This window comes from Mesocricetus auratus, unplaced genomic scaffold (assembly GCF_017639785.1).
Source record: "Mesocricetus auratus isolate SY011 unplaced genomic scaffold, BCM_Maur_2.0 Super-Scaffold_100009, whole genome shotgun sequence".
NCBI classification, from domain to species: domain Eukaryota; kingdom Metazoa; phylum Chordata; class Mammalia; order Rodentia; family Cricetidae; genus Mesocricetus; species Mesocricetus auratus.
Genome location: NW_024429193.1, coordinates 24,591,941 through 24,615,168, shown reverse-complemented (window position 1 = coordinate 24,615,168; position 23,228 = coordinate 24,591,941). Strand labels below are relative to the sequence as shown.

General features: G+C 37.3%; 1 protein-coding gene across 1 annotated transcript in view; it reads left to right on the top strand.

Annotated features, from left to right (window-relative positions):
- Cxxc4 (CXXC finger protein 4) overlaps positions 1-22,907 on the top strand; it is a 29,925-nt gene extending 7,018 nt beyond the window's left edge. The window contains exon 4 of the mRNA XM_021233985.2: positions 15,347-22,907. Within this exon, the coding sequence (XP_021089644.2) occupies positions 15,347-15,391 (45 nt within the window). The 3' untranslated portion in view covers positions 15,392-22,907. The remainder of the gene's footprint in view (positions 1-15,346) is intronic.
- The last annotated feature ends 321 nt before the right edge of the window (positions 22,908-23,228 follow it).

The following is a 23,228-nucleotide window of genomic DNA, read 5'->3' as shown; positions in this document are numbered from 1 at the left end:
CCTTCCTTTAAACAGGACCTATCCCTGTTCAGTCCCATTTTAAGAACAATTTTTGTTTTTAAAACCACTCCTCATTGGCATTCAGTATGGTAATACCCATGAAATAGTGAGTGTTCTATGTTTTGTGTACTGTGTATTTTTATGTCACTGTTCATTCATCAATCACTATATTAACAAATAGCCACTAATTGCTAAAAGCAATTGATACAAATGTGTTATACTCCTGTGGGACAAAATTTATTTTAAAAATGTATGCCCTTAATTAATATTAAGTTCCTAGATGTATTTAAAATATGACCATGTAGGAGAATATTATATTAACTTAATACTTTATCTTGCAAAGGTAATCCTTCAGACTGTGTATATACAACAGTTATTTTTCTGATAAAAGATTTAACTTTTTAAAATCCCAATCTAAAGTAACTCAAGGGATAAAGCTGTCCCATGGGCAAGCCAGGCCTCTTAGTCCCTGAACATTGTTCAGGTGACATGATTGATCTCTGTGGGACAGCATTAGAGACCACACAGATCTGGTTTCTCTCCCATTAGTTGATTTATGGAATTACATTAGTGAAGCTGTGCCTCTGGGAGGTTGCCCTGCCCCCACTCCTGCTCTTCCTGCTGCCACTTTACAGAGAAGAGGTGGAGACACTGGAAAATCAGGGGAAAGGATAGTTTGTGTGTTTTCTTTCTCTCATTAAAAAAAATGTGTGTGTTGGTGTACAAGCCCACAATAGTGTTTCTAGAAGCTAGCTTGAGATTCTAAGGGACTTGATGACAAACACTGTGATATTATCAAGTAAAACTAGATAACTTTATTTAAAAGTGTGTTTTTTAGAAGGGGAGGAGACATACTAGAGGCAATTTTTAAGTTCTCAGGGTCTCAACCAATGACAGTTATGAAATTCTGGACAAAACACTGCTGTAATTTGTGAAGAATGATAACACCACTCTGCTAAGGAAATTCATTTGTATCCCACATCTAAACTTCAGTTCAGAGATGTAGAACAGGGAAATCAGCAAATAACTGAACACGTCATAAAGTTTTGAAGTTTAGTGTTTTTTTAAAATACAAATACACAGATAAAATGTTAATCACTCCTATTTTAAATTGAAACATTTTCCAGTTTTTCACTTCATGTAATAATTTCAAAATGAATTTTCAGTTTTGGAACTAAAACATGCTAGTAAGAAATATTTTTAATACAAAAATGCAATGTATATTGACTATAGGAGGGAAAAGGGAAAATTTCAATAAAATCCAAATAAAAAGACAATTTTTTGTTATGTTAGAATGTAACAATGGTATAATCTATGGAGAAGACCCAGAATCAATGAATGGTAAGGAAAAGACCCCATAAAAGTTCAGTTTTGATCAAAGCCACAACACACCTTGATTGTGAAGACAGTGAACTAACCAGTGAACTTCTCAGCCCATCGCTAGTTTCAGTTCATAGGAGTTCAGGTTGTTTTTTATGGTTTGTGTACAACAGAGCTCATGTTGTATGTAGTAAATTCATGCAACTTCATCTGTCAATCAAAAATGTAGTAGCTTTTGAAAATAGGATAATGCTTCATAAATGAAACCAATACCCTGGTCCATAAACATGGAAAAATCCAAGCAGTCTTTTAAGTCATAATTAGAAGCAGTGAAATAAAATGGGGAAAAAGCAGTTATAGGCTATACTATATAGAAAATATTTTTTTGAAACTTAGACATCCTCAAGCAAAACATAAGCAAACATTTGGAAAACCAATGAGAAAAAAATTTGACATTGAACTTTAGGCTTCCCTTTGATCGCATAAAGCTATTTGGTGAAGAAAGGGGTGTTTATTTAGTGAGGAGGCTGTAAAGGGACTTGAAGTTTTAATGGCTTCATTACTGTATTACCCTTCTGTGGGCCAGTCTGTTTTTCTTTTGGGTGGAATGGAGAGTTTCACACAGCCAGACTTACAGATCCTTGTGGAATGGTTCAGCAAAGTGATCTGTAAGACTGAATTTTTTAAAAACTTGCAGAAAGGATAGAGATGTCTGCCATAATGTCTCAAAGTGGAGCATTATTTGCCACTGAAAACTGGAAATAGGAGTTTTTGCTATGAGCCTTGAAATTGTGTTGGCATGTTCATTTTTGGTATGAAGTTAAACACTTAACTATTTTAATATTTCCCAGGAATAGGCCCAAATGTATTTTTTAAAAGTTGTGGGTCCTCTTAAAATCTATTAATCAATTAGAATTGATCAGATGATCCGAATATAAAACTCACCTTTACCAGAAAGCAATTCACTTTAATTTTTCATTGGAAAACTTTAATAAGATGGTGCCCTATTCAGTACATTACTCAAAGCAGGGTAGCAGGGTATGTCTCAATTTCTTGCATTATACAAAATACTAAGAAATTTGTGATATAATAATACAGAAATATGTAGATAACGTAATATGTTGGAGTTGAGATGTGTTTAAATATAATTTTCTCCAATTAATAGGTTGATTTATGAAATCAGAAATGAGCTCAAAATACTTTGTGTAGAGTAGTGATTGATTCTGTGTTTTTAGTCATTGATGAACATATTACATATTACATGAGTTGGATGGAGGAACAGAGCAATCTGGAAAGTAGTTTTTATAAAAACCTCCTTTCAAGGATATATTTTGTATAACCTGTTAGTACTGTGGGTATGTGTGTGCATAATATTGTTCCTTCAGTTCTGCTTCAGGGTTTATGCCTGCATTTCCTTATTTGGCATTGCTCTGGTGTTTTTGGACTCTCAAGGTACCTGTGGAGGGATGCAGGGGTGTTTTTATCCAAGTCATATCTTGTTCCATCACTTGCAGAGACACCTGTCTAGAAACTGAATTATTCTGCGGGGTATCTGGAAACCCTCTATTCAGCATCATGATTTCTGTTTTCTGTTGAGTTGTGTTACATCATGCTTCAGATGCAACGGCCATTTTATATTGTTGAGGACTCATCTCTGCAAGGCTTGGAAGGGTCTGCAGGCTTGTTAACTTTGACTCTAAAGCAATATAAGGGATTTTTTTACCTCTGTGAAACTTAACAGTCTGTCTTGGCTTCTTTTAGGAGCTTAATAATACATAAATAGGTAGAAATTCAAGTTCACTGCCTTCCCTCTCCATTCTTTTTTGAGTATTTATCTCAACTGTTCAAATGAATTTTTTTTTTACTAATGGTAAAACAGTTACTTTTTAAAACAAGTCACAATCACTGTATTTTTATGTATAATCATATAAATTATATTCAGGGGAATGTTAATACTAGTTTACTGGCTTTTCTTTTTTTTAGTTCAAAAATAATATTGGGGTCATTTTGTCACATGGAGAAGCTGTAAAAATGCTCTCAGTCTCAAGCAACTTATTATTAAATGAACAGTGATTAAGATTACACAGCTTCACTGAGGAGTTGTTCAAGATGTCAATTAGTTAAAGAGAATCAATGCAAGGAAAGGGCTAAATGCTCCCTTTAAGTATCAGATAGAGAACACATTTAGTGTTGAAAAACTGAAATGTATATGTTAGTAAACATTAATATAAGTAGAAGATACAGGCTGGCATTAGTATGCATGTGAGACAGGTAAAAATGGTTTTGAGATTGAAAAGTCAAGTGACCACAACTAGGTGACGTTTTTTGTTGTTGTTTGGTTATTTTGTAGTTGTCTCCCCACTCTCCAGTAGAGTTTTGTGAAGTGGTGAGAAGGTTTTTAAGCAGTGGTATAGGACAGCTAGTGTTTTTACAAGGAAAAAGTGAGAGGTCCTAAAGGTAGTAGAATTCCAACCTCCAAGAACGTTTTCAGAAAGTTAAAAAAAATCAAAATGTGGTGCTAAACACTATGACAAGATGGAGTGCTTATTCTTCACTCTTCCAGCAGTTTGAAATTCTGCAACGAGTGGAAAATGGGACAAAATGAGGTATAGGGGCTCAAGGTCTGACTCACGTTTGATTTGAGAGCAAGAGCTGAGACCCCTGGGACTGTAGCTTAGGCTTCAGGTTTAGTGGGGGATGAATTTGAGATGGGGAGGGCTGTGCCACAGCTGATGTTATTTTGACTTATGCCCATGAATAAGTAGCAGAATCCCAGAGCAGAGCTAAAATACTCCCAAGATTAGTAGGATCCCCTCTGAACCTCATCTGCATTTAACTTACATTTTAGAGGGCAGTCTAACGTGTTGAGAAAAGTGTTGAACAGGAGAAAACTCTGCGGAAAGTGCTCTTCCTTGCTCAGCATACCAGACCATAAATAGGTGATTGATGGAAGCATCCACGGGGTAGAGATCAAATGGGAGAGAACACGATGCATGTCTGTAGAGCAGGAAGAGTGATGGGCATTTCTGCGGATTTCAGCAACTCTGGCAAATTCTGCAAAAGACCTCTTTTCTCCAAAACTTCATAAAGCAGAAAGGGATGGAATAACCTTTGTAAAGAAAGGGAAACAACGGAAATGTAATTGTTAGAAGTGATGGTAATTAGTGATGGTGGATCAGTGGTCCGGAAATTGTGCTGGCAAATGACGGTTCTGTGGAGATGCTTCTGTAGGCTTCAATGAGGTTCATTAATGATTTTGATGGAGTCAAGAATAAGGAAAACTATGAGACACAGGTGGATGAAAAGTCAGATGCAAAATATTTTATTAAATCTTATATATATTGCATCCCGCTTCTAATCCATAGGAAACAAAATATGTTTTCTATCTGCTGTGTGTAGAGTCAGGGATCATTTTGAAGTGTGATGCTTCTCTGCGTTTTCCTCATGGGAGTCTCTTCACATGAATATGAATTTGTGTGATGTGTGGGGTGACTTGATCCTGGTGCTGACTTGTCACATCACAAGTGACAGGATATTAGATGACTATAGGCCTGGTATATCAGAGGTCCATGAGACCATTGGGCTGGCTTCTCAGTAGCACATGAGAAATAGACTAAAGCAGAATTGAGCAGAAAACATGGATGTATCACAGACAATGAGTGTTGTTAAGGTGTACTTTCAGCTGCATTAGACTGATGTGTATGATGTGAACTTGTTGGCTACTTTCTAATAAAACACAAGAAAACATTAGCAATAGCAGAAAAACAATGGAACGAGTTTATAGTGAGGAAGGAATTTATATCTGAACATTTTTTAGCAATATAAGAGTAAAATGTAGATGTTTCTATGAATGGCATGCTTTGATTCTCGAGGTAGTCCTCTGCCTGTTGCCTGTGTTGTACATGTACAGTATTGCTTTCTAATGCCTGAGTGTAGTTCTGTAGACACACAGACACAGACACACAGACACACAGACACACACACACACACACACACACACACACACACACACACACACACACACACACAAATAGCAGCAGCAGCAGTGTGTTTCCAGGCTTAAAGAACCATTTTTCTTTATTCCCAACAACTGACCTCTGTCTGTATTTTATGACTCCCCAACTCTAGGTTGTAGCTTGTTTGTTTGTTTTTTCTCTTTTGGGGGGCCCACCACCCAGCCTCCAAATAAATACATGGAGACTTATTCTTACTTATGAATGCCTGGCCTTAGCTTGGCTTGTTTCTATCCAGTTTTTCTAAAAGTATCCTGTCTTTGCCTCTGGGATTTTATCTTTTTTTACTCTATATACATTTTTTCCTTCCTATTTCATGGATGGTTGTGTGGCTGGGTTCATGGCCATTGGTGTCCTCCTCTCCTCTTCCCATTTTCTCAGTTCTTCCTCTTCCCACTCTTCTCCCATTTATTCTGTCTGCCAGGCTGTCTTGCCTATTTCTCTCTCCCTTCTAGCTATTGGCCATTCAGTTCTTTCCTAGACCAATCAAGGTGTTTTAAGCAGGCAATGTAACATAGCTTTACAGAGTTAAACAAATGCAGCATAAGAATGCAGCACATTTTTGCATCATTAAACAAATATGTTCAATTCCCATCTAAGAAATGAACTAATTAAAAATGGAACAGTGAAATTTTAGATAACTCTAGAAGCAACAGCACACTGGTGGACATGGCTCACCTTGGTTTTGTTCTCCATATCTGGATAAGGGACACAAAGGGATATATGGCAACTGCAGTGCCACTATGGGTGATGCGTGATGTCATGTTAAGATTTTCTGCTGTGTTTCAAAGTGTACAGTTAGGTTCTGAATAAGAGAAAATGGAATGTTAGAAGAAACAGAGGATGGACAGAGGAGGAGTGAGGAGCACAGGAGGAGCCAGGAGCACACAGAGACTACAGGGTTGCTGCAGTCTGGAAAGGCATTGAACTGTTCTAGATCACCCCCGAGTCTCCTTAAGTCAGAAATGAACAGAGTTTGTCAATGTTTTACAACCCAAGAAGATGGTTCAGTGGTTAGACCCACTAGAACCATTCAGCATTCTTTCTCGTCATTCACCACAATGGGAAAGCTAGTTCTCGGGAAACTGCCTTAGCTTAGCTTAGCTTTCCTTGCCTTTGATGAATTCTGCCCAGCCCTCACTTGCCCCTCTTTCCTTTCTTTTCCTTTTTCAATTTTCTCTTTAAGGATAAAACTTAGCTGTTCAGTTAGAAATATAGGAAAGCCAAGGTGAGAAGATAAGCCCTCAAAATTAACTAATGACAGAGTTTAGGGAACTAAAGATATTTATTTATAAACAACCAGGTATTACAAAATGTCAGCATTATTTTAAAGTGGTTATAAGAAAAGTTCCTGGAAAAATACTGAATTGAACATACAGAGAAGGTTCAAGAACAAAGGTCAAGATTACATCTTATTACATAATATAAACAAATCCCATGACGAAAAATACAGACTTATTAATTTCCTTTGAGTAACTACATTTCCACGAAAATGTGGAAAAACCCATGACTATTTCCTGAGGGTGAACTGGGATGTGGTGACACTCTGAGGTCAAAGACATAGCATCCTTCATGTGTGTATCCTCTTCGTGTAAGTGACCTTAAATACACTTCCAGTGATTGAAGCCCATGCACAAAACTTGCACAAGTTTAATTAATCAACTCTTGGATTTATATTATTTATTTAAGATGTTAAAAAGAAAGATGAAGAAGGTAGACTAATTGTGGGCATTCTTTGTGCTGATGATTCTAAGTGGAGAGCAGTGAGAAGAGAGAAGAGGCTAAGAGAGAGGAGGAGGAGATATTAGGAGAGCCAGGCTGCAAAGGCCTCATGGTGTTCTTGGTAGCATGCTTCTAACCAAGTGAATTGTTTTGGTGATGACATCTAATTGGTGGATCTACTTAGAATTAATGTTTTCTGGGTTCCTCTGGGCAATTTAGGTGCACAATACCCCCAGGGGATTCTGGCCTGGAGCTATGTCAGTGACTGAGTGTTACCTGAGGATGTGTTGAACAACATGCCAATGACTTCAATCAAAATATTACACAATTTACACTGTTATGTAATACCAAAAAAATTCCTCCAAGTCTTTAGTAATGAAAATACCATAAGTTAGGTGGGCTACGGATGGTAATTGTTACTATTGTGTCTGACTTTAGTGAAATTTAGAGGCTATTCGAATCTAGCTTTAATAGCTTAAACATCTTTCATACTACAAGGGATCTACAGTTTTCTCATGGTTATACAAATATCTCTTCTTGTTTTCTGTAAAATGGTGAGCCTTATAAAAATCCATGGCTGTAACAAAATTTACCCCAAATTTCAAATTTCTTAAACAACTTCATTGGGTTTTATAAATAGCTAATTTTACCTACAGGCAATATTTCAAACAGGATTTAGCAGAGTAGCATCAGGGAGAGATTGGATTATTAAACTTTTAGTGAGAGTATGTGTGTGTACCCAGAAATTTACTCAAATCCTATAGCCAGATGTAAATATACCTATACTCTAATACAAGCTTATGGATGCATAAATAACATTCTGTACATTTAAATTATAAACAGTGTAGCATAGATTCCATTAACCTAATTTTTTTGTATTTATTTTTGTGAGATGGTTTCATATAGCCCAGGTCGTCCTCTAACTGTATGTAGCCTGAGACTACCCTGCATTCCTGCTCATCCTGCCTATACTTCCAAAGTGCTGAGATCATAGGTGCATACCACCATGGCCAACTAAATGTTGTAGTTTTATTTCAATTTTACTTTTATACCCCTGCTTTCACAAAAGATTAAAGTTATTATATGCAATCACTTTTCAAAAATACTTTTTAACATCTGTGTGTCATTAAAAATATTACCTGTTTCTCTATAGCATGTTGCTGCTGTATCTTGGTGAATTTTTTCTGTCCAAGAACATTTTAATCATTAAAATACTCATTTATGCCACAGTAGGTTTACCCATTTGTTGGGGCTGTTGTGGTTTTAAGTCTTATTTTTTTTACCAAATTTAATTATATGTAGCATTTATGAAGAGTTATGCCTAAAGAAGTTGGTTGCATTCATTAGAAGGGACAGAAAGTGCATTGTCCTTTATGTCCATGGTGTCCACGTGTCATTTTTTCTTCCCTCGTACTCCATCTCTTCCTGAGTACATGTCTCCGAAACTTGTTTTCCCTCACTGACTCTACCCATAAGAACTTAGTTTCTTGCAGTGTGGTTTAGAGATGTGTCTTTCTATTCACAGGCTGCTAAACTGGCCTTCTAAAATCACATCACCTTGGCGGTGGTAGTGAGCTAGAGAAATAGGCTGGAAGGCGAAGGAGAGACTAACCCCCAAGGTAGAAAGTGAAACAGGAGCAAGTGCCAGCAGAGAGCAGAGGTTGAAAGTGCCATTGCTAGCTTTTCACAGTTCGTCAAAGGAATCCAAGTGTCACTTCCAAATGTCAGGTATCAAGTTAGAAGCCGGAAGGGTGAACGCACCTCATAATCACTGGTTCTTTATTTAGTGCCTATCCTCTTTTAGCTATTACAAGCTACTGGTAATATTACACTTGTTTTTATTTACTTCTAAATATTGACCAAAATAAGGCTTCCTTATGTCAAACAGGTATGGGCTAAATGAATCAACCGTGAGAGAAATGAATCTGATATACTAACTATTACATACATGTAACAGTGTGTTGCCAGGCCTGAAGAAGAAAGGTTAGGTATAATTGAAAACTAGAAAGCTGTGAGAGGTGACTGAAGTCTATAGTCACAGTACTACACAGGCTGAGCAAGAAGAGTCCGGAGTTTTAGGACACACGGGGACATAGTGAGACCCTAGTTAAAAATACAGAAGAAAAATGGTAGAAAGTAAATCATGCTCTTATTCATATATTTTATTAGTTATTTTTATTACTAAACCATTATTATTTATTAACAGGGCATTCCAAGCTATCACACTGATCACTGATCATTAATTCTTAGTTTTCTCCTACAATGATTATGCTCTACTTATGCTGTCTACTGGCTACAGTAGTGGACTATGCTTTTTACAGTGTAACAGATAAAAAGAAAGCAAAAAAGACATTTTTGTTAACATCTGGGGAGATAATCACCTTTGCTAGGTATCACTTTACACCATAACTATTCAAAGACTTTTATTTATGTATAAACATACATAGTATAGTACATGTTCGTATCCGTGTACATGCAGTACAATGTCTCGTATCTCCAAGGAGATTTTGAAATTTGCTAAGAAGAAATTCAACATATGTAATGGTATTTTAATATTATTTCATAGATGAAATCATAAAAGGGGAATTTTTCATTATCAAGAATCCTTTTGCTTTTGTTTGTCCAAAAAAGTAAATCCTAAAGTTGAGAAATTTTATTAAAATCACACACACACACACACACACACACACACACACACACACCCGCAGAGTCAATGCTAAAGGACAACAGTGGGAGTCTGTTGCCTTCTGTCTTATTCATTTATGTAATTTTTAATGCAGGTTTTCAAGTATTCAATGAGATATTTAAGTTGTGGTACTAATATTTAGGTTCAAACATAGAAACGTTTCCAAAATTCAAGGCCTAAGATGTCCCTGAGTCTAAGAAACTGATAGTGGCATTCATGGGAAAGTAACTTCCCAACAGGCCAACAGGTCTCAAAAGAGGTTTCTTTCATTGGCTCTGTGCAGCCTGAAATTGCCTTGAATTTGGCTGGAAAACATTTTTCCATCATTATATGGGAATAAGAAAGTGATTTGATGATGTTTGTTCCCTTAAGAGTCATAAATAAGAACATGGATAGTTATTTTTTAATCAATGCACCAATAATGCTATTCTCAAATTCTAGCTCATTAAAGTTATTGTGTTAGACCTATCCCATTCCATAGTCAAAATTTGGAGGCCCAGGTGAATTATGGGAATCTCTGTTTTAGAAAGCAATGCAAACAAACATTGACAAATTATTTGACATTGTCAGCTGAAAATTCTTTTTTCCATATTTTTTATTTAACTTTTTACACATGTCACTTTCAGTTCCCTCTCCCTCCCCTCCTCCCCCACCCCCAAATACTCCCAACCCCTCAACTCCACTACATCCTCCCTCCACTCCCCAGGCCTCCATGAGGGATTTCCAGAGTCTGTCACATCATCCCAGGAATGGCCCAGGTTCTTCCCCATCCAGGCTGAGAGAGCATACCTCCACCTGGCATGGGCTCCCAGAGTCCCTCTGTATGCCAGGAATAAATGCTGCTCTACTCTTCAAAGTCCCACAGATTACCAAGGCCTCCTCTCTGTCACCCAGGTTCGGTGGGAGGATGTCTGGATCAGTCCCATGCTGGCCCCCCAACATCAATCTGGGGTCCATGTGATGCCCCTTGTTTAGGTCAGCTGCCCCTGAAAATTCTAATGCCATCTCTTCAAAAGTTTTTTAAGTATACTGTGGTAAATACTGCTACATTCACATGCATCTAGGGTATCTAGACCTAAATGACTGACCTCCACACCCCACATTTGTAGTTTCGGGTACCCCACTTGCAGCTTTAGGGAGGTGAATTTTTCTGAGGCTGCATATACTTCTAACAGAAACGTTCAGGTAGATGCTTGACCTAGAGACACTAAGTACCAGTGGTCGCTTGACGGGTGGCAAAAAAGAGAAGCTTTGGATTCTCAAAGCATAGTATGAGGCATCTGTACTTATTTGAGACTGTTTTGTTTTTTCTTCATTCCTCTGTCAGCAAAAGTGTATACGGAAATACATTTCACCAGAGTTGATATATATTGTAGCTTTGTAGGTAAATGTAAAATGTATTTGGACTTGCATTCATTCCGTCATGCCTTCATTGAAGGACATTTCTTTGCTTTGAAGCATTACTTAGGAGATAAACACATGCCCTTCTTTCAAGCTTGAAGGTCATTTTCTATCTGGCCTCTGTTAGAGAATTCTTTGCAGCATGCTTCATAGCAATGCCAGGGAGAGGGCCTGTGGGGTGGGTGGTGTGGGGACCTGTGTATTTTTCCACAGGCCTCCTGGGAGCCAGGCTGCTCACACCTGCACGAGCAGGGAAGGCTGCCTTAAACAATGTGATCAACTCAATTCTGTTCATTACCTCCCACTCCAATTCCTTCCAAGGGAATCTGGTCTTCCTGTCACTCAGGATAACCATCCCCTGCCAGCATCACTGGGATCCACACAGTCATAATAATCCTATCAAGAGTGCTATTCCCCAGCTGGGACTTTGAATTTATCTAACTTGGAGGTAGCTGGTGAGGGCATCTAATCCCCTGTGTTGATGTGTAGAACTTCCAAACAATTTACAGTGGTCTTCTTACAAAGTCAGGGAGACATGTGTCCAAATTTGCACAGACTAATCAGAAACCTATGATTTAACCCAGCAGTGGTATGGAAACAGAGTGGCTTTTAGCTGCTTGGTTGCAAATAACTCAGCCTCAACCTCAAGTAAATTTCTGGTGAGCCAAATGACAATTTGACAGAATGTTAGAGAAGGCAGTCTGGTGTACCTTCTAGGACACTCAAGAGTTTTGCTCTCTTTAACCCTAAAATAAAACTTTCAGGGAAATTGTAAGTTTCTGGTAAATATTTGATTATTTGTTTCAGTTATTGCACTGTTGGTTTTCCTAATTTTGTTACTTTTTTTAAGGTGATTTCTTAACTTTTTTAAGTGTCATTACTTCAGAGATCTTAATGCAGAGAAAAGTCATTCTAAACAGGTCTTCTCTTCTTTCTCCATTCCCCTGCCCTGGGATGCCTTCTGATCTCGCCACAGAGCACAGTGATGTCACAGGAGAGCGTCTCTAGGTGCTATTGTAGGGCAGAGCACAGTGATGTCACAGGAGAGCATCTATATTGTAGGACAGAGCACAGTGATGTCACAGGAGAGCATCTCTATTGTAGGACAGAGCACAGTGATGTCACAGGAGAGCATCTCTAGGTGCTATTGTAGGGCCGAGCACAGTGATGTCACAGGAGAGCATCGCTAGGTGCTATTGTAGGGCAGAGCACAGTGATGTCACAGGAGAGCATCTCTAGGTGCTATTGTAGGACAGAGCACAGTGATGTCACAGGAGAGTGTCTCTATTGTAGGACAGAGCACAGTGATGTCACAGGAGAGTGTCTCTAGGTGTTATTGTAGGACAGAGCACAGTGATGTCACAGGAGAGCGTTGCTAGGTGATATTGTAGGGCAGAGCACAGTGATGTCACAGGAGAGTGTCTCTATTGTAGGGCAGAGCACAGTGATGTCACAGGAGAGTGTCTCTATTGTAGGGCAGAGCACAGTGATGTCACAGGAGATTGTCTCTATTGTAGGACAGAGCACAGTGATGTCACAGGAGAGCATCTCTATTGTAGGACAGAGCACAGTGATGTCACAGGAGAGTGTCTCTATTGTAGAATAGAGCACAGTGATGTCACAGGAGAGTATCGCTAGGTGCTACTGTAGGACAGAGCACAGTGATGTCACAGGAGAGCATCTCTATTGTAGGACAGAGCGCAGTGATGTCACAGGAGAGTATCGCTAGGTGCTATTGTAGGGCAGAGCACAGTGATGTCACAGGAGAGCATCTCTAGTTGATATTGTAGGGCAGAGCACAGTGATGTCACAGGAGAGCGTCTCTATTGTAGGACAGAGCACAGTGATGTCACAGGAGAGCGTCTCTAGGTGCTATTGTAGGGCAGAGCACAGTGATGTCACAGGAGAGCGTCTCTAGGTGCTATTGTAGGACAGAGCGCATTAGTGTAGGAACCTCTGCTTCACTTCTCTTGTGTCTCCTCCTGTCTGAGGAATTCTTAGTGCTAGCAAGTTCTGAGAAAGGACCATCTTTTCCTTACAAAAGTGACCTTTGAGTCTACGTAGCATTTTAAAAGCTTGCTTTCACTAAATAGTGCAAATACAATTGAATAGCAGAAAGGGCTAGAGGAAGTTAGAAAATAGATTCAAAAGTATATCTAAGGCATAAGGACTCATCTCGTTTAAAAAATGTACTCTACTTTTTCTGTTTGTCTTCATAAACATATCTGTTTATCAAGATACACGACTGCATAAGTATATATTTATAAACTTGTTTCCAGTTGGCATCTGAGAGTAACTTGGCATCTCTGTCATACATATACACATAAATGTGCATATATATGAATATATGCACATGTTTATTTTTCATATGAGAGTCTGAGTGTAGATATATAATTGCATGGATATACTTGGATCTAATGTATCTTGTTAAAAATGACTACATTTTTATAAATGAAGTTACTTATATGGAATTTATTCTTAGTTGGCATCAAAAAGCAAGGTGGCATCTGCTAGAACTTTTCAGTTTTCATTTCCTGCCCGTGTGTGTATGTTCATGTGTGTGCATTTGTGTGTGTGCCACGTGAGCGCCTATGTAAAGTAAGAATGTTAGATGCTTTTTGCTTTGCATAGTTCCTTCAGTAATGACTAAGTAAATGTAACTAGAATTGTGATTATTACATTTAGTATTCAAAAGTTAAATTTAGAAAATATTTAAGGAGTTTTTCACAAACTACCAAATGAGGCAGGTCCACTATGTACAGTGAGTTGGAGAGGAGAAAGCCAGTTAAGTCATCAGTAGAGAGGAGTCAAGACCCATTACAGTAGGTGATACTTTATTGATTGGGGTAGACATTTTGTGCTTTGAGAAGGTACAATTTAGTTTTTTTGCATAGGCAGGCAAAATTGAATTATGTTAATTTATTTTAAATTAATTTGTCTTAATAGTTGAAGTCTTGGTTGTTTTTGAGGGTAGTTTTTAAAAACAATTTTTCGTGCCAACAGTACAAATGAAATTTGCCTTCCAAAACGGTTAACTTATTCAGTTAAACTTTCTTAATAGAAATATTTTAACATAGCCTTAAGCTCTAAGTCTAAGACAAAGAAAGGTGCTTGAAATAAATAAGACACACCCAAGAACATAGGTATGGGTTTCTCCAAGGAGAGTAGTCTAAAGTCTGACAGATGCCATACTAGGTTAATACAGATTTTTATTTTCAATTAGCATTATTATGAAAAGAGAACGACAACAAAATTACCTATGTATGAGCAAGTAAGTCAAAGTCAACACCTATTATTAGAGCATTTTTTAGTGTAACTTTTCATTGTATTCTATTAGGAAATTCAAGAACGATGAACGTTCTCTTAACATATATAGACACACACACGCACACACACGCACACACACACACACACACACACACACACGGTGGCTGGCTCTCTGTCAACATTCATTTAGCATTTCAGTTTGCCACCATAAAGAAATGCTTCACTCATCTCTGGCATTAATCTTGCACAGGTTGCATATGTATGCATGTATGTATTGCAACTTTGTACATGAAATTTCAGTTTACTGCCTGGTGACATACTTGTTAGTATCATGGACAGAATAATTCATTTATGGTCACATTGACTATATAGAAGACTTATATGTGTGTATCACATTGAAGATGGCAAGCATAGCTGGTTATGAACTTTTGCAATAGCTAAGACATACACATGAAGATCATGAAAGATCCATTTCCTATGCCATGAGATGAATGTATCATTTATGTGTAGACACCAAGATGATCAACTTAAAATGACATGGGTTTCCTATGAGGCAGCTGCAGAATTTACATACCAGATTCTCTTCCTATTAGTCAATACCTTGGACCTTCCCTTTATTCTTATTGCTACATGTATCATAGGATGCATTTTCTGTATTTTAAATATATAACCTGCTTTAGCCACTATAATCAGTATTAATTAGTATTTAATTGAATAGTATAATTTTCATATTTTAAGATTGAGCTTTTCCTCTGTTGTGGTATATGTTATTCCTGTGATATATATATCATACATATATATGTTGCTGTCATGTGTCATTGTGATGTGTATCATTGACTAAAACTATTGCTAAAATGTAAAGGAGGAAAAAAAACTAATTTTATATTGATGTGGAAAGAAAGCTTAACCTGTTTTCTTGCTCTCTCTTTTTTTATAGAGAACACCTGTTCCCAGCGCTGAAGCATTCCGGTGGTTCTTTTAAAGCAGTAGCATATCTTATTTTCAAGGCATTTGGAAATGAGGGGCAAACTAATGTCTTGTTTTAAGAAACCACTTAGTCCACCATTGAAGAAAATATCCAGAAATTATTTTCATTTTATGTATAGGGATTTCTTCAAAAAACAAGAGGAAAAGAAAAAGACAGAAAAATAACAGGGAAGCTTGGGGAATTGGCCAGTCTATTTACTTTCAATACACTGATCCTCCCTTTGATGTAATTTAGCTATACTAGTGAAGTTGTTGTCTATTTTGAAAGTGGCTGTAAAAAAATAAGTTTGGGTAATCCCCCACTGTAAAATCATGTATCTTTGCAAAGTACATATCTATACTTCATTTTCAAATATATGTGATTCAGTACTGTAAACTGTACAGATAGCAGCTTGTATTTTGTGTGTTTAGACACAAGGAGACAATCATGTCTGAGCATCTATGGAGATTAACAGTTTGTACACAACAATATGGTTCTTCAAGTTAAATCTGGAGCAATAAATTTTAGCTTTAAATATTTTTGCCAGTTGTTTGTAGAAGCAGAAACAACACTGGTGGTAATTTATGCATCTTTCTGTAGAGACTCGATGGCCGACTAAAAGATAATGCTGCATTCAGCAGCTACCTTCAATTGTGTCAATATAAGAGGGGAAGCTACTGTGAAGGTTTCAATTAATCTTTTGAGCACTATATTAGAGTAGTGGTTATGCACTTGCGTTGCTTACAAATGAGCTGTACAGAGGGTATACCCCCAAATACTTAGTGTAGTTGACTTGTTTGGGTTGCACTGCAAGGGGAGTACACAGAATAGTTGGAAAATGCAGAATCAGTTGTATAATTATTTTTATTTAAAAAAAGTGTTTTCTAGGCTGAAGTTATCAAATCATAAACAGAGAAAGTCTGCCTGACATTTTTTCCCCTAGCCGTACACAGGCTGTCCAAGCTTTTGATTCTTTGTTTATTTTTTGCTTTGGGGAGAAACAGGAAAAATAAAACAGAAGGGTATTCTAATGTTTTAACTCCATTTATGACATTGAATGGGTAGGTTTAAAACAATACTTGAATTCATGGAAGCCTGCTTTAAGACATGGCTGGGCACACTCTCAAATTAAAAATACTTAAACACATTCATTAAAAGTGAGGCTCTTTTGTTTACCTTCCTTTCTGTGTCTCTAGTGAGACAAGTTTTTCCCCCCAGTCTCTCCAAGGACGCCCACTGCTTCCATTCCATTCTCGTCTCTGGACACTTTCTTTCCATGAAGCAAAAAGCCACGGTATGAGCAAGTTGACTAAAACAAGACAGCTCATTCCCAGAATGCCTTGTAGAACCGCAGCACCTTGTCCTGCAGGATTGGCTTTTCCCAGGACAGCCATGTTTCTTAGGGGACTCCTATCCCATTAAGACAAATACTTAAATTTGTTTAAAATTATAATGTAAGGATCAGTTTCAGAATAATACATGGTTTAGCAAAAACACCTAGAAAGTTGCCATGTCACTTACCATCTTTGTTCCTTATGCCTGTCACATGGCTGAGCAAGATGAGTTAGAAGAAAACCATCGGAAGGGAGTGGTAGGGCAGTGAGAACTTAAAAGTGGAAAGTACTTCAAAGGCCGGGAGGTGGATCCTTTTTAAAATCTCCTTTCAGTTTGGAGTAGGACGTGGGAAGACACATTACTTTTCTAAAGGCAGGTCAAGTGCACCATCACTGGAGTGCCTTGATGAGAGCATAGGAGGTTTGTAGGAACATAGGAGGTTTGTAGGATGCCAGTGTGGGATACCAGTGGGAATGATGTGCCTAGCTAGCATACCAATGCTTAGTCTGCAGCATGGTCAAGCAGTCTTTGAGAGGAAAATGCATTATGTATTACACCGCCTGTGTTTAAAGGAAGGAATGAAACCATCAGAAGCTAAATGTTCTGTATATTACTTTTGAGATAGCTTTTTACTCCATGTATATTCTAGAGGGTTGGTAGCTATAATTTCTGCTTCGGCTGTAGGACCAATGAGTGCTGTGTGAGTTCTTCATTGTCTCATTGTTTTTCCTCCTCCACCTCCTCCTCCTCCTCCTCCTCCTTTCTCCTTTTCTTCCTCCTTCTCCTCCTTCTTTTTCTTCTCCCCCCTCCTTTCTCTTCCCTTTTCCTTCTTCTCTCTCTCTCCCCCTGTCTTTGCAATTTTTATTTTACTTTATTCTTACTTTTGCCAATCTGTTAACTATGTATACGTGGAAACTTATTTTCACATTTGAATGGCAAGCTTCCCTTTCTTTTGTAAAAATGATTATAAATGAAACAAACTTCTTTTCAGACTGTATTAGGCACACAATAAGAACCTCATAGCAATGTATGGACAGCCAAAACTCAAGGTGGTATTGCATGTCTTGATGTATTTTCTTCTTTCCTTTTACCTTTTTTTTCAAGACAATGAATCTGTGTATTGTAAATGTGTTGTTTCACATGACAGTTCATTTATTTTTAATGAAAGGAATTTGTTACTATAATGAGCAGTGTGGCCTTTCTCTTTAATTCTCTTACATTTTATTATTTACACTAATTTCTTTTATGCCACACACTTTTTTTGTTTTTGCTTAAACTCAGTTTACAAAATGTAGGGTACATATAGAGTTCCCACTGGTGATGGTGAATAAATTATCCTTCTAGATTCCCTCTAGTTTTCTTTCTCAAGTGTCTTTGTACAGACAACTTGTAGCCTTAGGGCAGTGACTTGAAGGTGTGCATTTTCTTTATTCCAAAATATCAATGAAACATAGCCTTTTACAGTTGCTCACTGTTCGTTACATTTTCCATATCATGGAAATTCAGAAATTAGCCATCAGATTGTAGATTGTATGTACAACTTAAAAATTGCATATCAGCTATTGCTAAGGCTACTAGAGAAATTCACACACGAGTCCAGTGTTCAGTGGATGTCATGCCCTGGCAGCATTTGAGGGGAGCACATGAGAATATGTGGGTCATTGGCACATAGCATACTAAGCGGAAAACGGTTCTCTTAGCTATCCCCTAGCACTACGGAAGAATATCATAATGCAGACCTCTGTCTTCTCTGACCTTCAGACTAAGGTGAGTATCTTTCTAGCAGACTCCATCTGTCCTCATACAAGCAGAGGCACGCTCACAACGTAGTACTGAATCCATCCTTGGGACATAAATAGAAGCATCATTCCCTAAGATATGCACATGTAAAATGTCTCCTGGTTGCTTAACCCCATGACCCTCAATTTCCTTCTGAGCAATCACAAGGAGTGGGAGATGATGGGCTTCCTATGAATTATTATTAAGTAATCACAAAAGGAAAGAACTGTTCCATCTCTTGTCAGAACCCCTGGCATGGACGTTGTTCAAGTGCTAAAGCATATAAACCCTTTAAGCTGATAGTATCAGTGATCAAAGAATGAATAGAGGGACACAGTTAAATGAAATGTGATTCAGGGTCAAATATGTTGAACAGAAAGCTGTAGTGGGTCTTTGATCATGGTGAGATTCACAGCAATATCAAACAGTTGGTTCTCTTGTAACAGCTAAACGTTTCAGAATTTGTTTTTATTAAATTTGGCATTTCACACTGAGATCTGTATTCCTAGTGAATAAAACACAGCTACTGTGTTCAGAGGGATTCCGTTTCAAATTGCCAAATAGATATTTTAGGACATGGGCCACAAACTGTACTCCTTTCCCAGTGTCCTCCTGTTCCAAACTGTGCAGTTATCAGTTACATTTTCTAATAGATATTTGTGTAAAGGTGTATGTAAGCTTGTGCAGTTATTTAAAAAAAGCAGTTCTGGAAAACAGTGTATTTATTAAAGAAAAATCACTTATGGGGCATGTACAAAACTGTAAAAAAATTAAAAATCACTTCAATTTGCCCAGTAAAGTTGTTTTTGTGAAATTTCTGTGTTGTTAAATAAAGGACTTTAGTATTCAAAAATCTCTATTTTTCCATGACAAAAATTTTATTTGTGGGATTTAAATTAATGAACACACAGTTCTGAAATTCTAATATTATTTATGATGTAAGGGTTTGTATTTCTACATGTGCCCTTATCTCAGTGGCATGATGCAGTGTACAAATTTTTCATAAATATGCTATTATTGTTCTTTTTGTTCACACATATCTATCTATCTATCTATCTACCTATCCTCTTTTTACCATCTATTTATATAATTTCTATAAAGAAAGAAGAATATGATGCTTAAGGTATGTTTTAAAGACTAAGTTGAAGATGAACAGATAAGCCAACTTCCCTCTTCCTCACCCATTGTAAGCATGCCTATAGAAAACACCTCAAGCCTTGTGCCTTGAGTGAAAATCTTTAATGATGATTCTTGAAGATATTTTCCATGAAGAAATATGGCACATGGGATTGTATCTCTGGTTATTCCCTTTCATTTTGATTTGGAATCTGCATTGTGTTAGTTTTCTTGTGATGAAATGCCAAGTACACTGCTATTCATTACTTATGTGCTGAACCCTTACTTCACTGCTTCTCAATACAAAGGGCTAATTTTATTTGATGTTTCTGAAACCACACACACACACACACACACACACACACACACACACACAAATCAAAACTAGGACATGGTATTAAAACTTGGAAATCCTTGATATAGGAACACACAGAACTTCATATTATTCGAAGACTTCGTGTATTTGACATTGATGTGTGCACTGTTAGGGTTTAACATTTTAAATAGAAAATATTTGGAACATGGCAATAGGATGGGATTATAGAAAGCAAGAAGTATGGCTTCAGTAATTCTAATTACAAGAGGCCGCCTAGGAGGCAACAATTTCTCAGGTAAGTCACTATGCTTTTTTATATTTTGGTGCAAGCAATGGAAGTATGCTAAGTATATTCAATTGGAATTTGGCAAGTAGTACTTTTCTTTACTTCAATTTGGCAAGCATATGAATGCCTGGAGATTCATATGTTATGATGAGGAGATGATTCTTCAAGAGTGTGGATAATTTGGCGAAAAGGATTATGCCTTATTAACTTTTCCAATATTGAACCAGATAATTTATGTGGTTTCTACTCACACAGCATGCATTTACCAAGTGTGTTGGTAAACATGTTTATTTATAGCTATATGCGGAACTTGTTTTCCCATTCTATTTTATGTTTTTTGTGTGTGAAGAAAAATACTCAAATCCACCACTGTGTACAACGTAAGGACCTATTTGCATGTGCTGTGTAAGTAGCAGTTATACAGGAGACTTGTTTATTTGAGAATTGGACCTCAAATCTTTTGTTTTGCCATGTTACCTTGAGTTCTGTTTGCGTCCTTCATAGCTCAGATTTTTGTTTACTTCTTTATTCATCAAGTCAGTGTTTCTGAATTTCTGTGTATTGTGAGCTATTAACCAAATTCCATCTTCACCCAGGTCTTCCTTTCTAGGGTTGTGGTGAAATGACCATGTCTTACAGGTGTTACAGTTGGCAAGCTGGAGGCACTTTGCTGTCTTCCTCCAAGAGCGCTGCTGTTTAAAATCATTCTGAGTCTATCCTGAGCAAGTGAATTCCATGACTGCTTTGAAGATTTGTCGAAGGAGAATCTGATGCCTGGTGCCCAGTTTGAATCACCATCTTCTGATTACAGCCTTTCTGAAAAGCACTCCTGTGGCTGAAGGGATGTGACACCTATGGTGGAGGGGAGCTTAGGAAAAGAAACAAAATTAAATTCTACCAGTTAACCCTTGACAAAAACATGAAGCATGGTCAGCTGGAAATTCTTATTATATACTTTAAGAATGTTTCTTTTCTGTGATTTGCCCTAATGTTTCTTTTTATTCCCATGTTGAATGGATGTGTGTGTGTGCACCTATGTTTGTGTACAATTAGGTCTTTTTCTGTACACATGTGCATTTTGATTCAACAGTTTAAGCTGTGTCCCAGAATAGCTGCATATTATCATGGGCTATTAGGAATCTGCCTTGGAAAGGATGCTTTTGTACTTATGTTTGAGTTGAATGCAGAGATTTATCATCATATAGTTCTTACTGAATTCTCTGCAAATCAGAGAATTGGGGAAAATTATGCAGAACCTTTTGGGGCTTGTAAGTGCTCTTACTGAGGTTCGGTTTTGATTTATTATCTCCTACTTCCAATCACTTAAGGAGCTGTACTGAAATTGTGAATAAGATTTGCTCCCCAGATGTATTACTTACCTTCCCATCATTTCAATATTTGATAGATTTAGATTTTATTAAGATATTTATATACTTGAAGTTTCAATGTACATCTAAATACTAATAGATGACTTGATTTTTAATACCAGGTGGAAAGAGAAGAGTCTAGGCATTAAGAACAATGTGGACATATCGTCCTGTGCCAAAAGGGAAAACCTGTCTTGTAAATATAAAGATTAAAAGAAAGTCTAAGTGTCTAGAATTTAGAGAGAAGAGAGTAATGAGCCAGGGGATGAGATTGTAGGATCAGATCTCAAAGGACCTTGGAGGTCACACTGGGCGTTTGCTGAAAAGACTACTAGAAAGCCACTGATGATGAGCAGGGAATCCCAAGAACTAGACATGAGTTTTACACTACATTGTAATGCACGTTGAATCAGGATAGAGATAGTGAAGACTATAAAATCAGACAAAGACAACAGGATCTGTAGAAATGCAAGCAGTTAGATATGTAAAGAAGAGAAGAATTAGTAATGACTCCCCGAGTTTTAGTATAAATAGCTGGAAAAGTGAAGTCAACATTTGCTGACATGGGGGAAAGTTATACTTTGGTTTTAGACATACTAATTTTGGCATATGGGTTGAAAGGTCAAGGTAGATTCATAGCTTGCAGGTAGAAATTGTATTTACAATCAAGAGTCTCCATGGGGCTATTGAAAGGATGAGTTTGAGTAGCCTGGAAGAGGAAACTTAAAGAAGGTCTGGGACTCTCCTATAATAATTGTATCTTTACTTTCATCCCAATCAGTTTTTAATGGGGGTACATATCTCAAGTTGATAAAGCAAGTAAACAAGGGAAAGAACAAGCAGTAAATGACTCCAGTTACCCTCCCTTCTCTGAGACTCAGATTCTTTTGACCTTTCAATCAACTCTTCATCACATGCACAATTTGTATAGTGATCAATAAATATTTGCCCACATACAATTCTAATTAATTATATGTGCAAATCTTTCCTCTAATGCATAGGTACATTGAGTTAAAAGTTTAATGTGATAACTGCTGTTTAAAAAAATTAAGCATAATTGTACTGAATTTGACCTCACAGTTCATCTTTCTGGGCTTGTATTCCTTGTTGTCTGTCCCTAAAAAGTAAATGATATTATTTATTTGATATCTCTGGGGACTGAAATGCTGGAACAGAAGTTCTGGATAGATATTGAGAATTCAGATTAGACTTTGTTGACTCCCAGTGACAAAAAGGGAATAAGATGTTCAGATTTGCCCAAATGATCCTTCACAAGGGAAAAAGTTGTCTCAATGATAAAAACACCACAGTAAAATTGTTCATTAATTTCCATTCTTGTTTCTAATCTGTCATTCTTTACAGAGTTAATTATAAATATTTTCACTAGTAGTTGAAATTCCTTCCAGGGAGCATGATGAACAGAAAGACAAGAGCTTGTCTTTTCTATTTGTAGAGAAAGTGTTTCTACCCACACTTCTTTAGTCTTCTTTGGGTTTTGAATCCACAATTTTGTAGAAGTTTCGATAGGACCCAGGTACATCCTGGTCACTGTAGTTCTGAGGACTAAATCACTTCAAATCCTAAGATACAGAGGGCTTCTGTTTAACTCAGTGTAATTCCAAGGACTTCTATGCCCAGAACAAGAAAACAACT